At 47.1% G+C, this 21,696-nt stretch overlaps 1 protein-coding gene and 1 long non-coding RNA gene across 2 annotated transcripts in view; one reads left to right on the forward strand and one right to left on the reverse strand.

The window, feature by feature from the left end:
* The window catches only part of PASD1 (PAS domain containing repressor 1), a 137,905-nt gene that overhangs the window by 29,238 nt on the left and 86,971 nt on the right, over nt 1-21,696 (reverse strand). Inside the window, exons 2-7 of the mRNA XM_059732864.1 lie at nt 7,580-7,636; nt 6,367-6,521; nt 5,348-5,439; nt 3,898-3,987; nt 2,554-2,674; nt 1,463-1,576 (exon numbers count right to left, since the gene is read on the reverse strand). Of these exons, the coding sequence (XP_059588847.1) occupies nt 1,463-1,576; nt 2,554-2,674; nt 3,898-3,987; nt 5,348-5,439; nt 6,367-6,521; nt 7,580-7,636 (629 nt within the window). The remainder of the gene's footprint in view (nt 1-1,462; nt 1,577-2,553; nt 2,675-3,897; nt 3,988-5,347; nt 5,440-6,366; nt 6,522-7,579; nt 7,637-21,696) is intronic.
* On the forward strand, nt 1,373-19,703 carry LOC109284432 (uncharacterized). Its single transcript, XR_002091884.2, has 3 exons — nt 1,373-1,463; nt 4,229-4,317; nt 18,110-19,703. It is a non-coding gene; the product is annotated as an uncharacterized LOC109284432 (long non-coding RNA).

Raw genomic sequence — 21,696 nt, forward strand, 5'->3', positions numbered from 1 at the left:
CCAAACCATTAGCCTCTTCTGTCCGGAGCTCAGAGCCAGGCTGATATGTGCTCTTACAGCCTTTGTCCCAAAGACAATTATTTCAGACTTTGGTGATTTTTTTGCATCTAATACTCTCTTTTGGCTCAACTGTGTTCCAAGTGACAGAGATGCCAGAGCAATTCCCATGTTAAAGAAAATTTATTTGAAACAGCTCTATTCAGCTCAGCCTGTACATACAAAGCCTGCCCTCCTTTATAAAGGACAGTGAAACTCTGGGCTACCTCATAGCAAAGACACTGAGCATCAGCTGTTGCTGGTTTTACTGCTTTTTTCTTTTAATTTTTGCTATGTTTCATATTTATTTTCCCAATCTCTGCTTAGGTGGGAATACACCCGGGAAAACAAGCTTTCTTCACTGCAGATCTCAGGCAGACATACAAGGCCCACCATAACCCCAGAAAACATGAAGTCTTTGCAAACAGTCACAAGAAAGTAGCACAAATTCTCTTCTGCCTTGCAGTTTTTATACTGTATTTGTTCCATGTGCCTAAGCCTCATGGATCTCAATGCAACAAACAGCCCCAGTGGCATGCAGCATGGAGTAGTGACAAATTCGTCCCGAGGCCCGTAGCTGGACATACCCTGGGCAAACCTAGCAGCACATGCCTTCCTCAGCTGCCTATCACCAGAATGGTGCAAATAAAATCGCTTTTAACTTTTGATATGATTAGTGCTCATGCAAACAAACAGACCAAGCTGTTCCCTTAAATTCAGCACACAACCTCTATGTTTCTTAGGCCCCAGGCAAACTTTACACTTAAGACATGATTAACCAGTTAATCCCATCTTAAGTACCAACCTGGCCACTCGTTAATGCAATTAACAGTGTGATAAAACAAGGAATAAGCCACAAAGTTAATGCATAACAACTTTGTGGATGGTTTCCATCACACTTTCAATTGCACTGCACGGCAGAGTGAGAGCCGGACGGAAGGGAGGAACGTATCCATGGGGGCACTCCCTACACGCGAGGAAGAGATCCTATTCTTTTTTCATTGTATTCCCAGGAAATGGTCATTTTTGCATCAACCCCAGTCCCGCCCCCGCAAGAATCCAGGTTTTGCAGACTTCTTCCACTGCCAGTTAATGAATGGCATTTCCTTTCGAGCAATCTGGGTTTTTTATGCTGTTGGGTTTGTAAAGTCCAGGCTGTTTCAAAATTGTGCAACCAGCCCAAACCTAGGTTAATATAAAACAGTCTCTTTAACACTGATTAAAGCAATCGGAGAACTGCACTACTACCCTTCTGACCAACGACCACATCAGTCCTATTACATAATAAACGCCACCATATCTATGGCAGATCATCGTTCTGCTGCCTACGCGTCATTTTTAACTGCAACAAGACCAGTGGCTATGGACAAAGAGACGGTGCAAGTAAGAGAGGCAGAGGGAAAAATGGATGGTAGCAATAACTTACCGTGAGTAAAATATTTAAAATCCACTACAAATTTCACATATTCGTACGTGAGGGGCTCGTTTGGATCTAAGCTGCCTCTTGCTAAATGGCAGCAGAACTCTATTTGTTTTTCAGCTGAAACAAAACAGAGAGGAACAACACTGAAAGCCCTTCAGTTTGCATTTGGACATGCTCTGCCTATCTAATCTATCTTCAGTGGCGTATCGGAGCACATTCTGCTGGGGTGTGCCTCCTATCCAAAAGGAATATCAATAGCAACAAGGGGAAACTATCTGTTTGTTCGCCTGGCACAGGAAAAAAATCTTTCTGCCCGATCCCTGGTCACCAGGTCTTTGCTGTAGCTGGGCTGAAAACTGGCTGCCCTGAAGTCACTTTGTGTCTTGCCACTGACTTCAGGGGGCCAACATTTCATACAAAGCCTTTAAATGACATGCTCTGTTTTTGCCAGTGCCCAGCAAGGTCAATCCACTAATGCCCACTACGGTCAAGGGGATCCTCTTCAGTGCAGCAGGCTTTGGATCTAGCTTTACCTCCTGTCAGCGGGCACTAAGGCTGTTCATTACATGAACTTGGGCAAAAGTGAAATCCCTCCTGCGTAGAAGACAAGCACGAGGCCTGAGCCCCGCTTAAGTCTCATAGTGACAGGCTGAATAGTATACAAGTGTGAACTAAAGCAGAGGTGGGTGCTCTGCACATGGAGGAATAAGAACAGGGGACACGTCTTCTTCCTTGCTGTGGTCCTTTCACTAGCTAGAAGGACCAGGTCTGCATAAAAGGCTCTTACTGTCCCATTTCTGCTTCCTGAGACCCTCTTACATGGCCTGGTGGAGAGAAAATCCTCCCAAAGCCACCTTTACCCCCTTTTACTCCTCCCACCTCCACCCCAAGAAAGTAACTCAATGAAAGACAACTGTACAAATTAAAAGGTCCTCATCAGACCAGCAGCCGGATGATGAGTGGCATTTTGTACATTAAGTATTTGAAACACGTGACGCAGGCAGGGCAGGGGAGGGTGCTGTCCACCTGAAAAGCATCGGTCTCCACTGGCCTATTTAGCCTCTTTCCCCAAAACTGAAAAGAGAGGAACTTACCGTGGAGAAAGTCAGTTGCTACGGGATCCGTCATGAGCACGTGGGATGAAAGGAGCTTGTATACGTCGCTCTGTTCCCGCTCAGGCAGAAAGTTTAATATATTTTGGTCCACCAAATCTGACTGATACAAAACAATGCTTTGTCATGTTCAACAGCAAACCTTCACCAGGGGCACGCGCTTCCATCAGCTGCCACAACAGCGGGCAGACGCTGCCGCTCTCGCGGGACTGCTTAAGATTGGGAGAAGCGTGACTCTCGGTCCCCTCGGGCTGCTACATATTGCCCCGTACTTCATATAATGTTGCAATCCATCCTTCCATGATCAGAAACATGAATCCAGTGTTTTATCCCATGCAAAATCCCTCTTTCCCTCTGCATCTTGGGCACCAAAGGATGCCAGGGCCCAGTAGTGAAACAAGCAGTTTCCCCCAGGGCAAACCCTGCAGGAGAGCAGGGGTGCAGCATACGGGGAAGGGGGCATGCAGGCTCTGGGCAGGGGAGGGGGAATCCAAGGGGATCCAAGAACGGGGGCGATGGGTCCAGGAGCAAGGGCTCTGCAATCTGAAAACAGCGTTGCGGGAGCATGTGAAGAAGGGTGTACCACGCTGGGTCCTGGCTGAGCTGCTGCAGCTGGAGATTAGCTTGGAGCTCCTGCCATGGGAAGGCTGCCAGAGCCCAACTGGGATGGGGGTGACTCCAGCACCCCTCTGAATTAGGCACCAAAGGTGTGTGCCCCTCTCACCCACCTGTAGGTACACTGTGTGTTTTACAAGCAAAAGCTGCTGTGCTTGTGAACCCTGCTCTGTGAGTGTTGGGAGTGCCACGTGAAACACCGAGACACATTTTCACTCCTGGATTTTCTGCATATTGGAAAGCCCAGGTGTACGTGTGTACAGGATTGTACCCTGACACCCACATGCCTATGGAGCAGTACGTGGTGGGCCAGACACACAGACATGAGGTAGTCTTAAACACTGCCCATGTCTGCTATAAAAAAAAAAGAGCCATGACTTGAGCTGGTTGCTTTGTGCTTGTCCCTGGCAGTCGTAAGCCACTGGTTGGGGTGTGTTATAGGTTCCCTTTGTCCAATTTGCAGCCACTCAGTTTTACAGCCTTGGCTTTTTAGCTCTCGAGCAGCAAATCAAACTTTTTTTTGCTCTGGGAGTCAACTGAGTTCCCGCTGTATCAGACGAGGGGGTAGAAGCCCCACAGGAATAACCCCGCTTTGTCCTTGCATTGCTTTTTTAAGCAACAGGTGCCAACAGCAAATATTGTGTGTGTAACAACCTGGATATTTTAGGGGAAGCAGGAAAGACTTAAACAAACAAAATACTTCGAACTTACCGGTACATGCCCAAGAAGGGAAGAGACACTATCAGATACATAAATAATAATCCCATCAGTGGTAAGTGCAATGAGGAATCCGTCTAAAGCCTAAAGATAAAAGGCAGATTAAAAAATAAGACAGAAAAATGCACCCTTTGTAGCGACTTCAAATACAGTAAATAGGTTAATTTTTTAAAGGCGATGCCTCTAACAGTCTAAAGCCAACACAATTCAATTATGAATCAATATGGAAAAAAAGAAAGGTAATTACTATACATGGCAGATAATCCAGACTTCTTCTGATCTTCTCCTCATCTTCTCATTAATTTATTGTGTATTTTGTGTCTAGTGGGTGTTTATTTAACATGAAGAAAGATGCAGGATGCTCGACGCTCATCCAAACCTGTTGACTTCAGGGACTCCCATTACACCAAGCAGGTTGGACCAGAGTTAACTGATTTATGCATGCAGAGATGCCGTGTCACAGGAGCACAGCAGGAGAGGAGATAGCCGGGTAGCTAGTTAGCTAGAAAGATAATGTAGTTTTTTGGCCTATAGTATTGTAGTTTTATGGCTAAACTGGAAGAGATTTAAAACAATTATTTGCTTAAAACTCCAACTGATTTGTTAGGTTGCAGAAATAACTGGGTTTTCCTACTCAGCTCACAACAGCTTTTCTTTGTCCTCCAGCTATGATTCTTGTCTTAGATGTAAAAATAAGGCAGGCTGGGTGAGCAGGGGCTGTGTGTGTCTAAGAAAAGGGCACAGGGTTAGTTCTCTGTCTCTTCCTTCTGAGCGAACACTTTTCCTTTCTGTATCACCAGCTCATTTTCCTGTTCTTGGGCTGCCGCTAAGGTTGTGAGTTTTCTGTCTGGTCGGCACAGCAAACAGCTGCCTCTCCCACAGCCCGTGCTAAGGATGGTCTCCAGTCAAGTCCACGGGGAGCAGAAACGGATGGGAGATGGTGCACCAAACTGCCCCAAAGAACAGCAGTTCTTACTTACAAACTCTTCTTCCACTGCCATCTCTTAGGCTGGAACCAGTTTGGAGTCAATTAGGATGAACTAACTTGTTTGGTAAGAGAAATTCCCAGAAAAAGTGAGCAGCCTTTTCCAAGGGGGTGAGTCATGACATCCTGATGAAAAGGAGTAACTAAGACACTGCACTGCCTCCCAGCATACACCCTTATTTTTGGTGTGGCTGGCAGCAGGGGCGGGCTGCGAAGGAGGAGAGAATTCACTGCAACAACAGCAGGGACCAGAAATCAGGAGCACCACTGTTAAAGGTTTGCATAAAGGTAGGTGAGCTCAGGACAGATGCTCCTCTTCCACCCTCCTCCTCCACGTCACAGCACCGGTGAAAGGGGCGTTCAGACCACCCAACAGGTAGTGAGTACCACGACCGAGAGGGGGTCTCCTTGCCAGTCCACCTTCCTCCTCATATTTATGCATCTGTAATGTCGTCTTACCTCTAACATCAACTGGGTGAACTCCTCATTGCTAAGAAATGAAGGCTTCCAGTCCTGTCTGATCTCACAGGCCTCTGTCTGTGCTGTGATTTCTTAGAGAGAATAACAGAGAAACAGCTTCAGTTGAAGAGCTTTTTAATTTTTGAGGAAACACTAGCACGTCTAAGCAAGGCTAGGGTGGGATGATTTTGAATGTACTCTTCACTGCCAGCTTGAATGCCCTAGGTGTCTTCCGCCCCATCATCGTACAAATGTAACAGAGGATCGAAAAAGGTGACATCCGTGAAGGAGGAGAAAAATCAGATCCCTGGAGAAACCGCTAAAACCTGACAGCCGCGGTCCAATTCAGCTAAGCCAGTGTAAATTTGGAGTAATCCCACCAAAGCCAGCGGGGTTACTCCAAATTCGCACTGGCAATGCTGACAGCCAAGCCTGGCCTCAGCTGATGCCAGAGGAAGAGCCCATGGGAGCAGGGATTTTACCCAGCTCGCGGTGCTATGCGCAGCTGCTCGCTGGCACATAATACCGCGCTGGGGCATCTGCACCCTAGCAGGGCCAGACCCCAGCTGCACCTTGCTCCGTGACTTGCAAGCAGCAGAGCACTAACCTGAATGCGGCCTTTCTTCTCTGCATGGGAAGGGCGTGGGATGCACGGCCCTCTGTTTATTCACGAATAGCTGCAGCGCACAGCGTGCACCAGCCACACAGACTTTCCCACCCCCATTGCCCTGCCAGCCTAGCTCTGGGAGGGAGACAAGCTCTCGTCGCCAGACAAAGTTACCACTAACGGAGTGATGCTCCCCATGCACTTGGTGATAGGCACAGAGTAAGGAATGGATAAGCACTGCCTCAGAGCGCTCAGACGCATCCTTCCCTGGAGGTCATGTCTGGGCGGTCACCCCATCACTACTCGGGGGAACTCAAACCCTCCCTCCTATCAGGAATGAATGGCTGGCAGGCTGCCACCCCGCACGATGGCCCCGTGCCCCGTGCCGGGCTCACGAAGCGCTCTCTGGTACCTTTCTGTTTCTGCAAGAAGTCGATGGTCCGCTGCAGTATCGTGGACTTGTCCATCTTGAGAGGGTGGCCGTGGCCCTGCAGCATCGTGCAGAGCTCTTTAATGAGGACATTGAACTGGTCTCTCCTTTTCTTTTCAGATTTGTTGCGTGACGCCCTGGTTGACCAAGACACAAACACTGTTAAGGAAAACTGGGCAGGCGGGGCTCAATCCTGTACGGCGCTGAGTGGCCCTGACACAGCAGAGCACACGAGTAACTTGAATCATGTTTAAGCACGATTAGTTTGGGACTTCGGCAGGACCGCTCATCTGCGTACACTTAAGCATGTCCTTAAGTGCCTTGGGCCCAAGTACTCAGCACCTTCCAGCAGGACTGAGCTCACAAAGAACAAGGGACAGAGGTCAGAAAAAACCATTTGCATTCACTTGTGTGAAGACATAGAGGCCTGTGTTTAGGCAGGGTTTCTCTTCCTTTATTTTAATATAGGTGGAAATTCAGTGAATTACGAATCATGCCAAGGATCTCAACCTGGGCCCACGACCGGTTTCTCGCATTTTGTACCCGCACATTTGGAAGGCAAAAGTAGAGAAGTGTGTACATGCAGATGCAACTTGCACACGGTTTTGGGGAGAGAAGGCTTGGAGGTGAAAAATCTGTGTACAAAAACATGAAGGTACACAACGGTACTTGGCTTGGAAAATACCACTGCAGGGTGCAGTGATGTGCTGTGACATGGAAATGGGGGAGCCAAGCTCACAGCAAACCTGCATTAACAATGGCTGAGAAAGAGCCATTTAAATCCCCCCCTCCCCACTCTGCTAAAGACAAAATCCATCCCCAGAAGGGACCTGCGTGAAACCAATGTAATCCCGAGTGAGGAGCTGCCTCTTCACAGCAAACGGGCATTTGATGTTCAGTGATCCTTAGGACAGGATAATGTAACCTTGCAACTGCTGAGACCTGACCAGCTCTTCTTGGCAGCTGGACACACCACAGGGTGCTTGGAAAAGGTGGAGCACTTGTCCTGAAACTACTGCTCCCTACAAAGCTGGGGGAGTGTTGCTTGTGCCATCCATGCTAGCAAAATGAGGTCCCAAGCAGTAGTTCAAATTACTGCACAAGCATCAGCCAGCCCAGCAAATCGTGTTGCATCCGTGCGCACAAGCTCACACCGGTGCCGACACCTCCCAGCGCTGCGTGCTTCTCTCCGTACCTCTTTGCCCTGTCCTTCTCATCTTCGTCCATCAGCTCGTTTGCACAACACAGGGTTCTGGAGAGAAAAAGGAAGCCACGTTTTACCTCCTCCACAAACTAGGAATATTTGCTGCTTTGACAGCAGTTGCTGCATTAACCAAGTCACAATACCTAGGATGTTCATTCAGTTCCTCGTTGCCCTTTCCCCTCTGCTCGTAGTGCATTTCTTGTCCTACCCTGTCTACGCTATTTGTGGTGCTTTGATGTAACACTGCTCAAACAGGGAGGGACGCTTCTGTGATGGGGGGCAGGCCTGCGTCTGGTTGTGATCCTGGCAAATCCACCATGGAAAGCTGCAGTGCAAAAGGCTGAAAGCTCTGCAGTGCCTGAGCAGGAGCGGAGGTGGGGAGCTGTGCTGGGGAGTGCCATTGGGAACCAACAGATTAGGATCAAGGTATCTGGGAAGATATGCTGATATACTGGTTCATGCAAAGGCCTGTGACTGGGGTCCGATGGGATGCCCCTCGCTCAGACAAAGACGCTCCTCAATTGGCATTAAGCCCAGCAAGAAGAGGTCGACAGAGCCTGGCCTCCCTGCACTGAATGCGTCCGGGATGCAGCCGGCATTTTATTTCAACCCCTTACACAGCACAGGTGAGGAGAACAGGGACATGATAGCAGGTCCCCATGAAGAGCCTCAGCTCCCGAGCCTTGCGACGTGAAAAAAACCTGAACACGACCGAGGGTCATTTCTGAACTGGTCATTTGGTTTCTGCAACTCAGCTGGGCTAGCGCGGATTGATAGGTAGTCACGTTCCAGATGTGACACATGGGCAGAGGCAGACAGCAACCCAGCCACAGCCGTTCCCAATCCCGTCTTGCCCAGAGACGTGCTGGCCGAGGGACAGCCCTCCTAAGAGTGCTCCCAAAGCAGTCCCCAATGACTAGAGCATACTTCTGTCATTCACGTTAGCAGCCAATCAGCAGCCCCAGAGCTAACGAGCACTTTCCCTGGCAAACCCCGGGCACCACACCCAGTGCCCAAGGAACATTCCTTGATTCAAGATGCAAATATTTTTCCCTGCTGCGAGGCAACTCCAACCCCAAATAACTTAATAGCTGTAAGAGTTGCACAAAACAGACCCTGAACGGAGAAACCCACAAGTGGCTCATCCAAAGAAACCACTTACAGCAAAAGCACACCAGGGGCTTTCTAGCTTCCCTCTTCTGGACCAAGACTGTCCTTTGGTGCGGGGAACCTGGGCAGAGGGCAATGAATAAAGGGCTTGCTTTCTTCCCCAAAGGTGAGCATGCTGCAGAGCGAGGGAGCGGCTCCTGATTAGATAATGCACCTGAGTCACTGGGGGGCAAATAACCAGATCAGAGATTGCCTGGTCTACTCCTTGGGTTCGTGGGTCCGGACTCACTAGGTAAGCTTAGCGCTTCTTATCACCGGGCAGCTAGAGATGGGGCAAAAGGATTCGTGAAAGGGAAAGCAGGCTCAGCTGGAACAACCCCCAGTCAGGAGGCAAACGAGCAAGTGGAAATTTGGAAAACTCCATTACCACGAATGAAGAATCGGTGCTGTTGTCACTTGTCAAAACCCTGCAAAATGTCACAGCACAGGACTAAACATTGTGGGCACCGGTCTGGGCTGGTTTACATGGCATGAGAGTCTCATAGTTTCATAGTTTCATAGCTGGTCGGGTCGGAAGGGACCTGAGCAGCTCATCAAGTCCGATCCCCCATGGCAGGAAAGGATGCTGGGGTCAAACAACACTGGCAAAGTGTCTATCTAGCCTCCTTTTGAAGACTCCCAGGGTAGGGGCGAGCACCACTTCCCTTGGAAGTTGCTTTCAGCTCCTAGCTGCCCTGACTATGAAGGAGTGCCTCTTGATGTCTAGCCCAAATCTACTCCACCAACTTATGGCTGTTGTTCCTTGGTACCCCCAGTAGTGCTCGGGGGAACAGGGACTCTCCCAAACCCTGCTGGTCCCCCTTGGCAAGTTTATAGACAGCCACCAGGTCCCCTCTCAGCCTTCTCTTGTGGAGGCTGAATAGGTTCAGGTCCCGCAGCCTCTCCTCATAGGGTCTGCCCTGCTGACCCCTGATCCATGCGAGTGGCCCTCCTCTGGACCCTCTCAATGCTGTCCACATCCCTCCTGAAGTGCGGCGCCCAAAACTGGACACAGTACTCCAGCTGTGGCCTGACCAGTGTCGCGTAGAGGGGGAGGATCACCTCCTTGGACCTGCTCAAGATGCATCTGTGGATGCATGACAAGGTGCGGTTGGCCTTCCTGACCGTGTCCTTGCAATGGCGGCCCATGTTCATCTTGGAGTCAATAGTGACTCCAAGATCCTTTTCTGCCTCTGCACTGATGAGAGGGGAGTTCCCCAGTCTGTAGGTCTGCTGCTGGTTCTTCCCCCCCCAGGTGCAGCACCTTGCACTTGATAGTATTGAATCCCATCTTATTCGCGTCTGTCCACCCCTGTAACCTGTCCAGATCCAATTGCAGCCTGTCCCTCCCTTCTAGCGTGCCCACTTCCACCCACATCTTAGTGTCTGCAAATTTGAACAGGGTGCTTTTTACCCCCTCGTCCAAGTCTCTGATGAAGATGTTGAACAGTGTGGGCCTGAGGACTGAGCCCTGGGGCACCCCACTGCCCACACCCCTCCAGGTTGAAAATGACCCATCCACCACCGCTCTCTGGGTTCAGCCCTCCAGCCAGTTGGCGACTCATCCAACTGTGTAGGCATCGACACCACAATCTCCTAATTTTTTAACAAGAATGGGGTGAGAGACCGTGTCGAAGGCCTTCCTAAAATCCAGAAAGACTACGTCCACCACGACACCTGCATCCAAGGATTTTGTGACCTGGTCATAGAAGGCCACCAGGTTGGTCTGACAGGACCTGCCTGTAATGAACCCATGTTGGTTGCCCCTGAGCATGATCTCCCCTGCGTGCCCCTCGCAGATGTGCTCCTGGATAATTTTCTCAAAGAGCTTCCCCAGGACCGAAGTAAGACTAACAGGTCTATAATTTCCTGGGTCCTCCTTCCTCCCTTTTTTGAAAATGGGGACCATATTGGCCCTTTTCCAGTCCTCCGGCACCTTGTCAGAGCACCATGAGCACTCGTAAAGCCGTGCCAGGGGTCCCACAATGACCTCTGCTCATTCCCTCAGCACCCTGGGGTGCAGATCATCAGGACCTGCTGATTTGAACACGTTCAGTCCCTCCAGAAGTCCTCTCTGACCCTGGGCCTGGCTGCGCCTCCCCAGGGGTGACAGGCAGCCTTGGGGACCAATTAAGCAGAAGAAAATCTTTGTGGGGCCATTTAGAATCAATGGGAATTTTTCCTTTGACTCCTGACAGATTTTGGATCGGGTCCTTAAGGACTGAAGAAGAATCGCTGAGTTGAGCCTGGTTTTATTTTGTAAAAAAACCCCAAAAAACTGCGTGCAAGGGTTCAACTTGTGTTTTTAATTCACACATTTTTCCCTTTGTTTTGTTATTATACATATTATCCCCTGTGGCACTTCCCTTTAACCGTTAACCACAATCAAATATCTATGGCAATGCCTTTCCTGTAAAATCAATCAATATTTGGCCTCATGCATCTTTTTCCCTCGCTGTAGACATTTCACTAGAACTGTTATGGAGGTTGTTGATTCCCACGAAGCCTTTTCTGCCAAGCCAAATGCATTCAGAAGTTGGGGGGGTGACTGCAAAGTGGCTTGGAAGTAGCACAGTTTCCTGGGTCTCAGCTGGGTCACACCTGACCGTACAGGGAGTTGGCAATGAAAGCGGTAGACAGGTGCTTCCCACTAGACGACTAGTACAGAGAATAAGCATTCACCCCAAAAGAGAATTTCTCTTTTCTCTGTTGACCACGATCCCTCTGCATTTGTAAGCATGGAAAAAGGTGCAGAAATGTGCACATGAGAACAGGATGCGCCCCAGAGTTCATGGGCAGAAGTTCCTCAGAAACCAGATTGGACTGGTCTTCAACTCAACCATCTTGCCTCCAGGATGGGCAAAAAAAAGCTGCATTGAGATGATGATGTTCAAGACAATTTACTGAGTATATCTGTCGCTAGGAACAATGAGCTTATGTTGAATTTGCCTTATTCATTCTTGAGGCTAAAGCCTGCTCTCGGAAATGCATGTTCTGCTCCCGCTGCAGTCAATGAAAGCTACAAATAACCATCCACAGATGGCTTTGGATCCCTACAGTACTGTTTGCAGCTCATTTTACAGTATTGTCACCTTTCCAATTGCTTTTTAAATTAATACTAATGTGCTCTCTAAGCTCCATTTTACGTCAAGGATTTTAATGACTTTAATTCTCCAAGACCCTTTCTCTTCTCCCCATCACCTCATTGTCCACTGGTAATGCACGTCATTTCTCAATTATCCAATTTTGTTGCATTCTCCCTTTCTGCAGTGAGCTTTTTGATGGCACCCACACTGAAGTATTAATGTCTCTGGACTAGTGTTTGCTGAGGCTTTTCTTGTTTCAAAGCACAGATGTTCTCATGAAAAAAAGAATGGAAGGGACCGAATCCTTAGTAATTTCAGAGTCATCTTGCAGGCAGTGAGTTTAACAAACTTTTAATGCACCCATCCCGTTCAAGTTAACAACCCTGCTACACCCTGAGGCTTGTTAAGTGTTGATCGGTGAGCTTGAAAAATGGATTTGAGACATGACACTACCTAAATAACACACATCGGTAAGAAGGAATAAGCAAAGATGTTCATATTTGGGGTACGTGAGAAAACTAGCAACCACTTTTCAATGGTTCATCCTACTTAAAAGCATTTCAAAGAGAGAGAAATAACAAACACCAGGCTTGTCTAACAAACATGAGGTGACTGTTGCTAGATGCATGAGTAAATCATGCACACTGAAAAGAGCAGGTGAGAAAGATCAGGGACTTGATAAAGCAGACCCACCATTAAGTGCCATGAGTAATACAGACGCAAGGCCAATACTATTACAACACTGAGATAGCGCATGCAAGGGGAGGTTTCTGGGAGTAAACCGGGCCAATAAGGCAAACTGCAGTTCATTAGTAGGTCAGTAGTCTGCACTGAGAATTCGTCTCAGTGAACTTGTCCTGTTACATATTACATGTTACATATATATCACACGGGACTTGGAGCGCTGCTCATGCTCAGAGTACAAGATGAAACCTCTTAATCTTCATCAAGTGTTATTTCAATAAGAAGGGTTTAATAGTACAACTAATCTGGGATAACGTATTGTTTCCAGTTTGGAACATGCATTTCCAGAGGTATATAGACAAAACCTCATACAATTAGAATAATAAAATCATAGAAAATGAGGGTTGGAGGGGACCTCAGGAGGTCACATCTAGTCCAACCCCCTGCTCAAAGCAGGACCGGCCCCAACTAGATCATCCCAGCCAAGGCTCTGTCTAGCCGAGTCTTAAAAACCTCCAAGAATGCAGATTCCCCTACCTCTCTGGGTAACCTGTTCCAGTGCTTTACTACCCTCCTAGTGAAAAAAGTTTTCCTAATATCTAACCTCAACTTCCCTTGCTGCAACTTGAGCCCATTGCTCCTTGTTCTGTAATCTGCCCTCACTGAGAACAGTCCAGCCCCATCCTCTTTGGAGCCACCTTTCAGGTAGTTGAAGGCTGCTGTTAAATCCCCTTTCAGTCTCCTCTTCTCCAGACTAAATAAGTCCAGGTCCCTCGGCCTCCCCTCACAAGTCATGTCCCCCATCTCCCAAACCATTTTCATTACCCTCTGCTGGACTCTCTCCAACTTGTCCACATCCTTTCTGTAGCGGTGGGACCAAACCTGGACACAGCACTCCAGATGTGGCCTCACCAGTGCTGAACAGAGGGGAATAATCACTTCCCTCGATCTGCTGGCAACACACCTACCAGTGCAGCCCAGTATGCCATTAGCTATCTTCACAACAAGGGCACGCTGTTGGCTCATATTCAGCTTACTGACCACTGGTCCTTTTCTGCAGAGTTGCTGCCCAGCTAGTCAGCCCCCAGCCTGTACCAGTGCATGGGATTGTTCTGCCCTAAGTGCAGGGCTTCACACTTGTCCTTGTTGAACCTCATGAGATGTCTTTTGGTTTAATCCTCCAATTTGTCCAGGTCACTCTGACTCCTAGCCCTACCTTCCAACGTATCTACTACTCCCCCCAGCTTGGTGCCATCTGCAAACTTGCTGAGAGAGCACTCCATCCCATCTTCCAGGTCACCGATGAAGATATTGAACAAAACTGGCTTCGGGACCAACCCCTGAGGCACTCCACTTGATCCCGGCTGCCAACTAGACATTGAGTCATTGGTTACTACTCTCTGAGCCCAATGCTCCAGCCGGTTTTCTATCCACCTTACGGTGCATTCATCCAACCTGGACTTCCTTAGCTCGCCTGCAAGAATGTAGTGGGAGATCATATCAAAAGTCTTGCTAAAGTCAAGGCATATCCATGTCCACTGCTTTTCCCACATCCACAGACCCAGTCATCTCATCATAGAAGGCAATCTGGTTGGTCAGGCATGACTTGACCTTGGTGAATCCACTATTCCTAATATACCTTTTTATCTTCCCAGTGCTTAGAAATGGATTCCCTGAGGATCTTCTCCATGATTTTTCCAGGGACTGCAGTGAGGCTGACCAGTCTGTAGTTCCCCAGATCCTTCCTCTTCCATTTCTTAAAACACCCACACAAATGTCAGTATGAGGGATCTGATACTCTCTTATCCTTACCTTCATCACCTTTATACCGATTGTATCATTCCTAATTTACCCTGGCAGGACAGCGAGGCCCAGTCTATTGAGACCTGGTTCATTCGTACTATCCTACTGACCTATAAGTAGTACCATATCCTTCATCTTACTGAAAACTGCCTACAACACTATTATTTTTATTTTTTCACACTGATGTGGAGACCAAGCCACCTGAAGGACGGGCTACCTACAAATTCTCCTGACGTTCAAGCATTCTGCAGGCAACCATATATAAGCTTTCCCCCCAGCCACTTCATTTCAAGGACTTGAAAATGGGAAGATAGGCTTTTTTCAGGTCTTCCAGAAACCGGCTCCCCCCAAAAAACCCTAAGGTTGCAACGTTGCACAGCAAAAGAATCATCCAAATGGGAGATTTTTCCACAACTGACGTGTGTCAGCAAAGGATGTAAAGAAATCAGAGTATAACCTTAATAATGGTGTTTGCAGCAAGCGAAAGTCATTCTCTGAAACGGCGGCATGTTTTCACCGGTCCCAACAGGTACCCACCTTCCCCACCAGCTTGTACAACTGCAGGTGCAGAGAAAGCTACTTAGCCCACGACAGACTTTGTGGGAACACAGGTTTATACCCATCGCCCGTGGGACAGGACTGAGGGGTTTGATTTGTCTTTTGCAAAAACAGACATGAAAGTGTACCACACTTGCAGTTTTATCTCCATTTTGGACAGGACGCAGAGAAATTAGGCTGTCCACCTGACTGTATGGCATATATCAAATGAGAGGGCGAGACTGCTTGAATCAACAGGATGCTTGGACAGTCAAACAGTGAAAGAAACTCGGGTGTACAGATCAATACAAATGCCTTAAAATTAAAGGCCAGGAAAGAATTAATATTAACAGACACAAACAAACACAGAGGCTTTTTTGCATGATGCAACAGAACGGGGAATGATAAAAAGACCTGGTATAAAGGGTAAACCTCAGGAAAAAAATATTCTTAACTGGATTAACCACTTCAGAGCTGCACTGAACGAGGTGCTCTTTGCCACAGGAGCCGGCAGTCAATATAGTTCCCAGACTACTGAAAAATAGTTTCGTAAGGCCTTTCCAAGCTCCAAAGTGAGTTAAGACATTCAAGGCTATTGACCGCAATAGGTTTGCATGTAAAATGATTCGAAAGAGTTTCAGCTAGAATCTCTTTGATCCTCACCCTGTTAATGAGATGACTCAAAAGCTGTTTACTGCCAAAGGCAAATCCTTTCTTGAAACACTCCAAGAAGGATTCCCAAATCTGTCCGTACTTCCTTGAGTGTAGGGATGATGCCAAGACAGAGAGCAGCTTGCCCTCGGCCCCAACATTAGTCGTTTTTCCCACCCGAGGGTAGGTGCCCCGTCACAAAACAAACCGAGCGTGGCATCAATGCTGCAGGCCTCCAGAAAAGGGGAGTGAAGGATCCTATCACCACCAATGCTGGAAGGAGAGTTTAAGAAACAGTTTTAGCCCTTTCAGGGGACCTTACATTTTAGACCTGTCAAATACCATAGTATTCCCGGTGTCACAGAAAGGGTAATGGAGTATGACGGCCTTAGCAGGGCAAATGGGTTGCTCGGTCTCTCACCTAATAGTTGAAGTGCTATTTCATGCCAGCTGAAATATTCTGGCACAATGACTCCAAAAGACAGGGGGAGAGGGAAGAATTAAGAAAGGAAAAAGCAAAAATGCAGTTTTGCAGGAGGAAGAAGGAACGTGTCTGCTTGATCGGGATTTGAAAGCGACCTGGATCTGTGCTCTCTTCACTGCAGAAAGTGAATATTTTCTAGATCCTTGAAAATTAGCAGAAGAACAAACACTATTATCAGCTTGATACTGGAACAGCAGGGAGCCGAGGTTCACAGAGACATCTTCCGCTTGGGATTCTGGTCTGACGGTGACTTAAGCAATCATCGATTCCTCCTCGGCATGAAGAAGGGCGTTTGTGCCCGAAAGCTTCCAAAGAAAGACTTTTTCTTGGTACCATTTGGTTGGTCTAACCAAGGGCTTTGTGTATCTCTTTTCTTCTCGGACCAATACAGCCACAACACAGATCCCGTAAGCACACCTGTAATTTTAAGCCCAAAGCTAGTTCCAATGAAGTCAAGGCAAAGTCTGCTTTCGGGTCTAATCTTGCAAATGCAAATGCAAATGCAAATGCAAATGCAGCTGTGTGTGTTTAACTGCACAGTTCAGTGAAGGGTCCCATGACTTCTCACACCAGTAAGATTAAGGTCCTATGTCACTGTCATAGAAGAGGGGCTCTGGGTAATAGTTGGCAGGTTAGGGAAGTGTGAGCATCTCAAAGGTACCCAGAATGTCTTTTCTGAGCTTTGACACGTACCCCAATACAGTCATAAATAAAACAGCTAATGGCATTCTCCAGCAAAACAGTTTACTTGTCTTTATGCTGATGGCTCATTCTTCTCAAGGCACTGGAGAGACAGTGTGGTTGACAGCTAAATCACTAATTTTTAAACGGCAAAATGTAACCTTTTAAATAAAGTGTTACTGATTCAATTATGCCGTGCTAATATATATGACATTTGAAACCAAAGAGCGTTTCACAATGTTTCTGGTCGTTTAGCACAGAGAGTAATCAGTACTGAGTTTACGTATCAGAGCGTTAAAACTGGCTGCCTGCTATTTGTAGATTATTGCAAATCTAACCGGCTACTTGCCAATCACGAGAAAGTTTTAGAGTTGGCCAAAAAGCTCCCCAGGTCAATGAGCAGCAAAGGCAAAGGGATCGCTCTCCTCTTCCTGCAAGGTTTGAGATTTAGGAAGAGATTTACCTGTCGCGGTGATCCACAGCTCTGAAGAGCATTTCTCCCACTAATCAACAGCAAGCAGCAATTTGACGCTACTCTTCTCCATAACCCCATTACTCCAGGTCCTCTCCTCTGAGCTGCTGAACACTCTTCGGAGCAACGCAGAGCAGGAAGGCATAAAATGTAGGATTCAGAGGACATGGTTACACATGCAACTTGGCTTTACTGCGCACTAAATGCACTGTGCATTAAGCGTCTGCACATGTAGACGGTGAGGCTTTACTGTGCAGTAAATCAGTCAACTGTGCAGTAAAGTGTCTCGTGTAGACACAGTCGGATGGTTGTTGCTAATCCAAATGAGACAGAGCACGGAGGCAGCTTTGCAGCATTTGGCTGCTTTTTCATTTTTCTCTGCGTTATTGCCTTATTTCCCTCAGCTTCCCTGTTTCTTGATTTTCCGCCTATTTTCTTATCTACTCCTATCGTCTGGGTCCCTTTTTCTCTTCGTGCTATGTTTTTAAATATTTTTGATTGTCCCTAGAGTACTGCCCATTCCTTCCAGGTGGTCTCCCTCCGGTCCTGTTATCTCTTGGCTGCCACCTCCCCTCACCTCTCGGATGGCCTCTCCCTCTTTCTTCTTGATTCATCCTCTTTCTGCTTCTTCTCTCATCTTCCTTCCCCAGCTGCCTCCATGGCAAGATGACTAATAGACGTACCACTTAAAAGCACTAATTCTCAGAAACTAATAAATGCCTGATCTAATCCAGAGCATCAGAGCTGTTTGTCATCAATGCAAATAATTATATAAGATATCCCAGTAGGGTGGGGAACGTAGCAGGGTGGGGGAGGAAATCCATTCAAAATTCAATGCAAGCTAAAAAAGGAGTCAAATAAGGGCCTGAATTCTTTGCTCTTAATTTCTCCTAACTGGCCGTTCTCTTGAAATAACTTTAAAGGTTGCAAGTCTATGCACGTGGCTACAAAATGCTCCTCTCTGTTTTTTTAAGATCTAAATTTAACTTCTTCTGTGATGAATTTAAAGCTATATTCATCATAACGGTAACAGTCTGAGACGGAAGAAAAGAGGAACCTAAAGAAAATGCATCAGACAAAACAACGAGGCAAGGAAAGGTCTGTACTGGAACACAGTGTTTCAGAAAAGAGTTGAAAGGAAAGCTACAGAGATATGAAATTCTGGGTTTCTTTTTTCCACACTCTATGCTGTTGTGTGATAAAAAAAAAAAATATTAAAGATACCAAGGAATGCACTTAAAAAGAAAAAAAAATGATTACGGGGACATTTTGTTCTGTAGGATTTTTCTCAGATCTTGGAAAAATAGCTGAGCAAATTGATTCTATTACAGTAATTGCCTACGCCTTGCAGGATGAACAGCTACCATTACAATATTGGAGTATTAATTGGAGTAATATGTTTCTAGGGTATTTTTAATTAGTTCTACCAACTTGTCTAATAGTCTTCCTAAAAGCCTCAAAACATGGCAGAAGGCACAACTGCTGACTCAGGCTCGGAGAGCACCTGCACAATCTGCTCCAGGAGAAAAACACGTGTGCCAACTGCAGTCCCTTTGGGGTCTGGTCCGGTGTTTGCAGGCAGCCATTCAGACTCGCCGTGAGATGGCACATCTGTGTCCCACCGTCAGAGGATGACAGCACGTTTAATACACACCCCACGTCTCCAACATGAGCATCCCCACAGGACGCGGAGCGTCTAAATCTGGTAGTTGGGGCCAAGTCCTAGACCCCAATGGAAACCCCGAGTCTTGTCATGGTAAATGTGTGAAGAGCACGGAGGGAGAGTCCACTCTCCCGGCAGAAGAAGCAGCACCACTTGTAATGGCTCAAATGCCAACCTCACTTGCCCTCCAGCACGCGGCGTGAGCCAGGGGGAAGTGTCATTCCAGAGCAGACAAGAGAGATGAGACCTCCCTGCATGGCTGCTCTGTCTCCTCCTCCATGCCCAGCTCAGCACAGTGGCAATGGTCCCAAAACCGTCATTGAAATGGGGAAGCACAATGATGGAGACAACTCCACTTCATGCCCGCCCAAGCATCTCAGTGCAGGATCTGGACATCCTTCTCAATAACAGTTTTGCTTTCATGCTCTTGCCAAACAAATCCAGTAAATGGTATGAGGCGAGGGAGCTTCCCTCAAAGTGTCACCGATTATACTAAACTTGACCCCTCCGAGACATTGGGCCAAATAACTGTCCTGATTTTTATGCCCACTCCCTCTATCCGTGCAAGAAGTCCCTGGTCTCACGGCAACTCTAGTTGAGACAGACCATTTCTGCAAGATGTCGGTGAGCAAACTCAAGCCCTTCTCGGCAAACTCAAGCTCTAGCTCTCAGGCAGGAAGAAGTCAGAAGCAAATCAGTCTTCATCTGTTCTGGGGGACATTTTTTATGCAATCAAATCTCAGTTGCCTAACCGTGAATCAGCTCTTGATGCATGCTTTTTTTCCCTAACCCATGTCATTGTTGCAATGTGGTCTGCTGCTGATATAGCACTATATCAGTAATGACGTACAAAGCTGGGGCTGCAAACTAGCAGCAAAGGAAAATAAACTCTTAAGCAAGAAAGATCTAGGGCCTGCCTCTCCTCTTATTTACCGTGGCAGAAATCAAAAGTAGCTCTGTGAAAGTCACTGAAGTTACACTGGGGTATGACCCATCCGAGTGAAAACAACACCCGGTGTTTTCCTATAAATGTTCATATAAATGGCCTCAGAAAATAAATAACATATAATAAGCATCTCTTTCCCACATGTGGAACAGTTTCCTCAGTTTGCTGTGCAGCGTAGGCACTGTGCATCTCTGAGACGTGTGTTTTTTCATACAAATGTTTCCAGGAATAAATAAAAAAAAATACAGATTTCTTCCTGACAGGATGTTCTGCAAGATTCCCGACAAACAAACTGCTCTGAAACATCTGATTTGGGTTAAATGTATTTTATTTTAAGGCAAGGTCATGGGGGGGGGGGGGGAATCTTCAGCACAATTTCCACCTGCCCTAAAGTGCCAGTGCTAATTAAACCTGAGTCACACCAAGCAGACCTACTGGTGTTTTAAGTTAAATAATCATTCATCCTACCCAAGGATGATTTAAAAAGGCAGCCTTGCTGTGGCCTTCTGCTCTACCTCTGGGCACTTTGAGACCTCATGCCCTGAGCTCGCACAACACAAAGGGCAGCAAAAGGTTAGCACGGCAAGTAATAGCTGTGGAAGATGGCTCAACTAAAATGGCCTTAATAGCAGAGGCCAAATTCTGCTCATAACTGCATGCACTGATGAAGTTTTCAGACGAGCATCACTGATTTCAACCTTACCTTTGTCTTAGAAAGGAATAGCCTAAGCTTCTGGTGTCCCCAAACTACAACACATGTACTTTCAAGTAGTTTTCACCTCGGTCACTAGCCCAGGATGCTCACGGTACCGCACAACACCAACCCAGCTTCAGTTTTAAAGACAAGCCAACCCTCATAACTCAGTCCTCCGATGTCACCGCGACAGCACTGCCTATGAGATATGTCACTCTGCCCTCTGATCCCAGGGCCTCAAAGGTATAGGAGGCAGGTGTAAACCCCATTTATCAAAGAAATGGCAAAGTGCTGTCTCATACCCATCAGAGAGACAATGGTCTTGTTTGCTTTGTGCTGCTCTGTTGAGCTGGTTCTTTCTCTCTGTTTCCCTTTTTCAGCCTTGCAAACACTTGTGCATACACAGCAAGATTTCCTTCCTGATCTGCTGAAAGCCATTTATTGTAACTCTTCTTCATACCTTATTTGCTAAGGGTGGAATTCACCCCTGGGCAGACAGCTGGCATGAAGTCTGTGCACCATTCCAGGACGGGGCAAGCCCTGGTTTTCGGTCTTCTACCACCGCTCTGCACAAGGGCAAATGTAACCGTCAAATAATAAAGCAACAGTTGGACACTTAAGCATACCAGATACCCATGAGCTGACACCTTAAGACTAGAGAACAGGTCTCATCAGCCATGCAAGCCCTAGCATCTGATGCAGGACAGAAGAGATGCTCCTAAAGAAGTCATAAATAAATACCTCATATCCTTCAAGTCTTTTTCTTACCTATATAATCTGATTTTCACTACATTTTTGGAACAGTACATGAAAGGGCTTCTTAGCAGGTTTTTTAAAGAGATTCCTGATTACCTATGTTGTTCCTTCTTTTAATATACAGGATATAGAGCCCTCCCTACATATCTGCACTAAAAAAGGGTGGTTTTCCATATGAAAAAGATGCACAAGCAGGACATGGCAGGTATCTTTCCCTTAGACTTTTATTTCATGCTTTATTTCATCAATCCAAGATGTGCCATTAGTGCGAATGTACTTGGCAGGCCCCTCCTCCTAAATGCCATGGTTTTTTTAAAAGGATGTTTTAGCTGTACAATTGCTTTTATTCCTTTGCTCGCCTTGTGCATAAAATGCATAGCAGATGTCGGTGGACAGTACCACGGAAGAGGTGAGCACATGTGATTCAAGCTCGTGCTGCTGTGCCAGCTGTGTCCAAAACTATGGCTGATGCTAACTGCTCATACAAGAGTAAAAATAGGGA

Source organism: Alligator mississippiensis, chromosome 8, assembly GCF_030867095.1.
Source record: "Alligator mississippiensis isolate rAllMis1 chromosome 8, rAllMis1, whole genome shotgun sequence".
Classification (NCBI taxonomy): domain Eukaryota; kingdom Metazoa; phylum Chordata; order Crocodylia; family Alligatoridae; genus Alligator; species Alligator mississippiensis.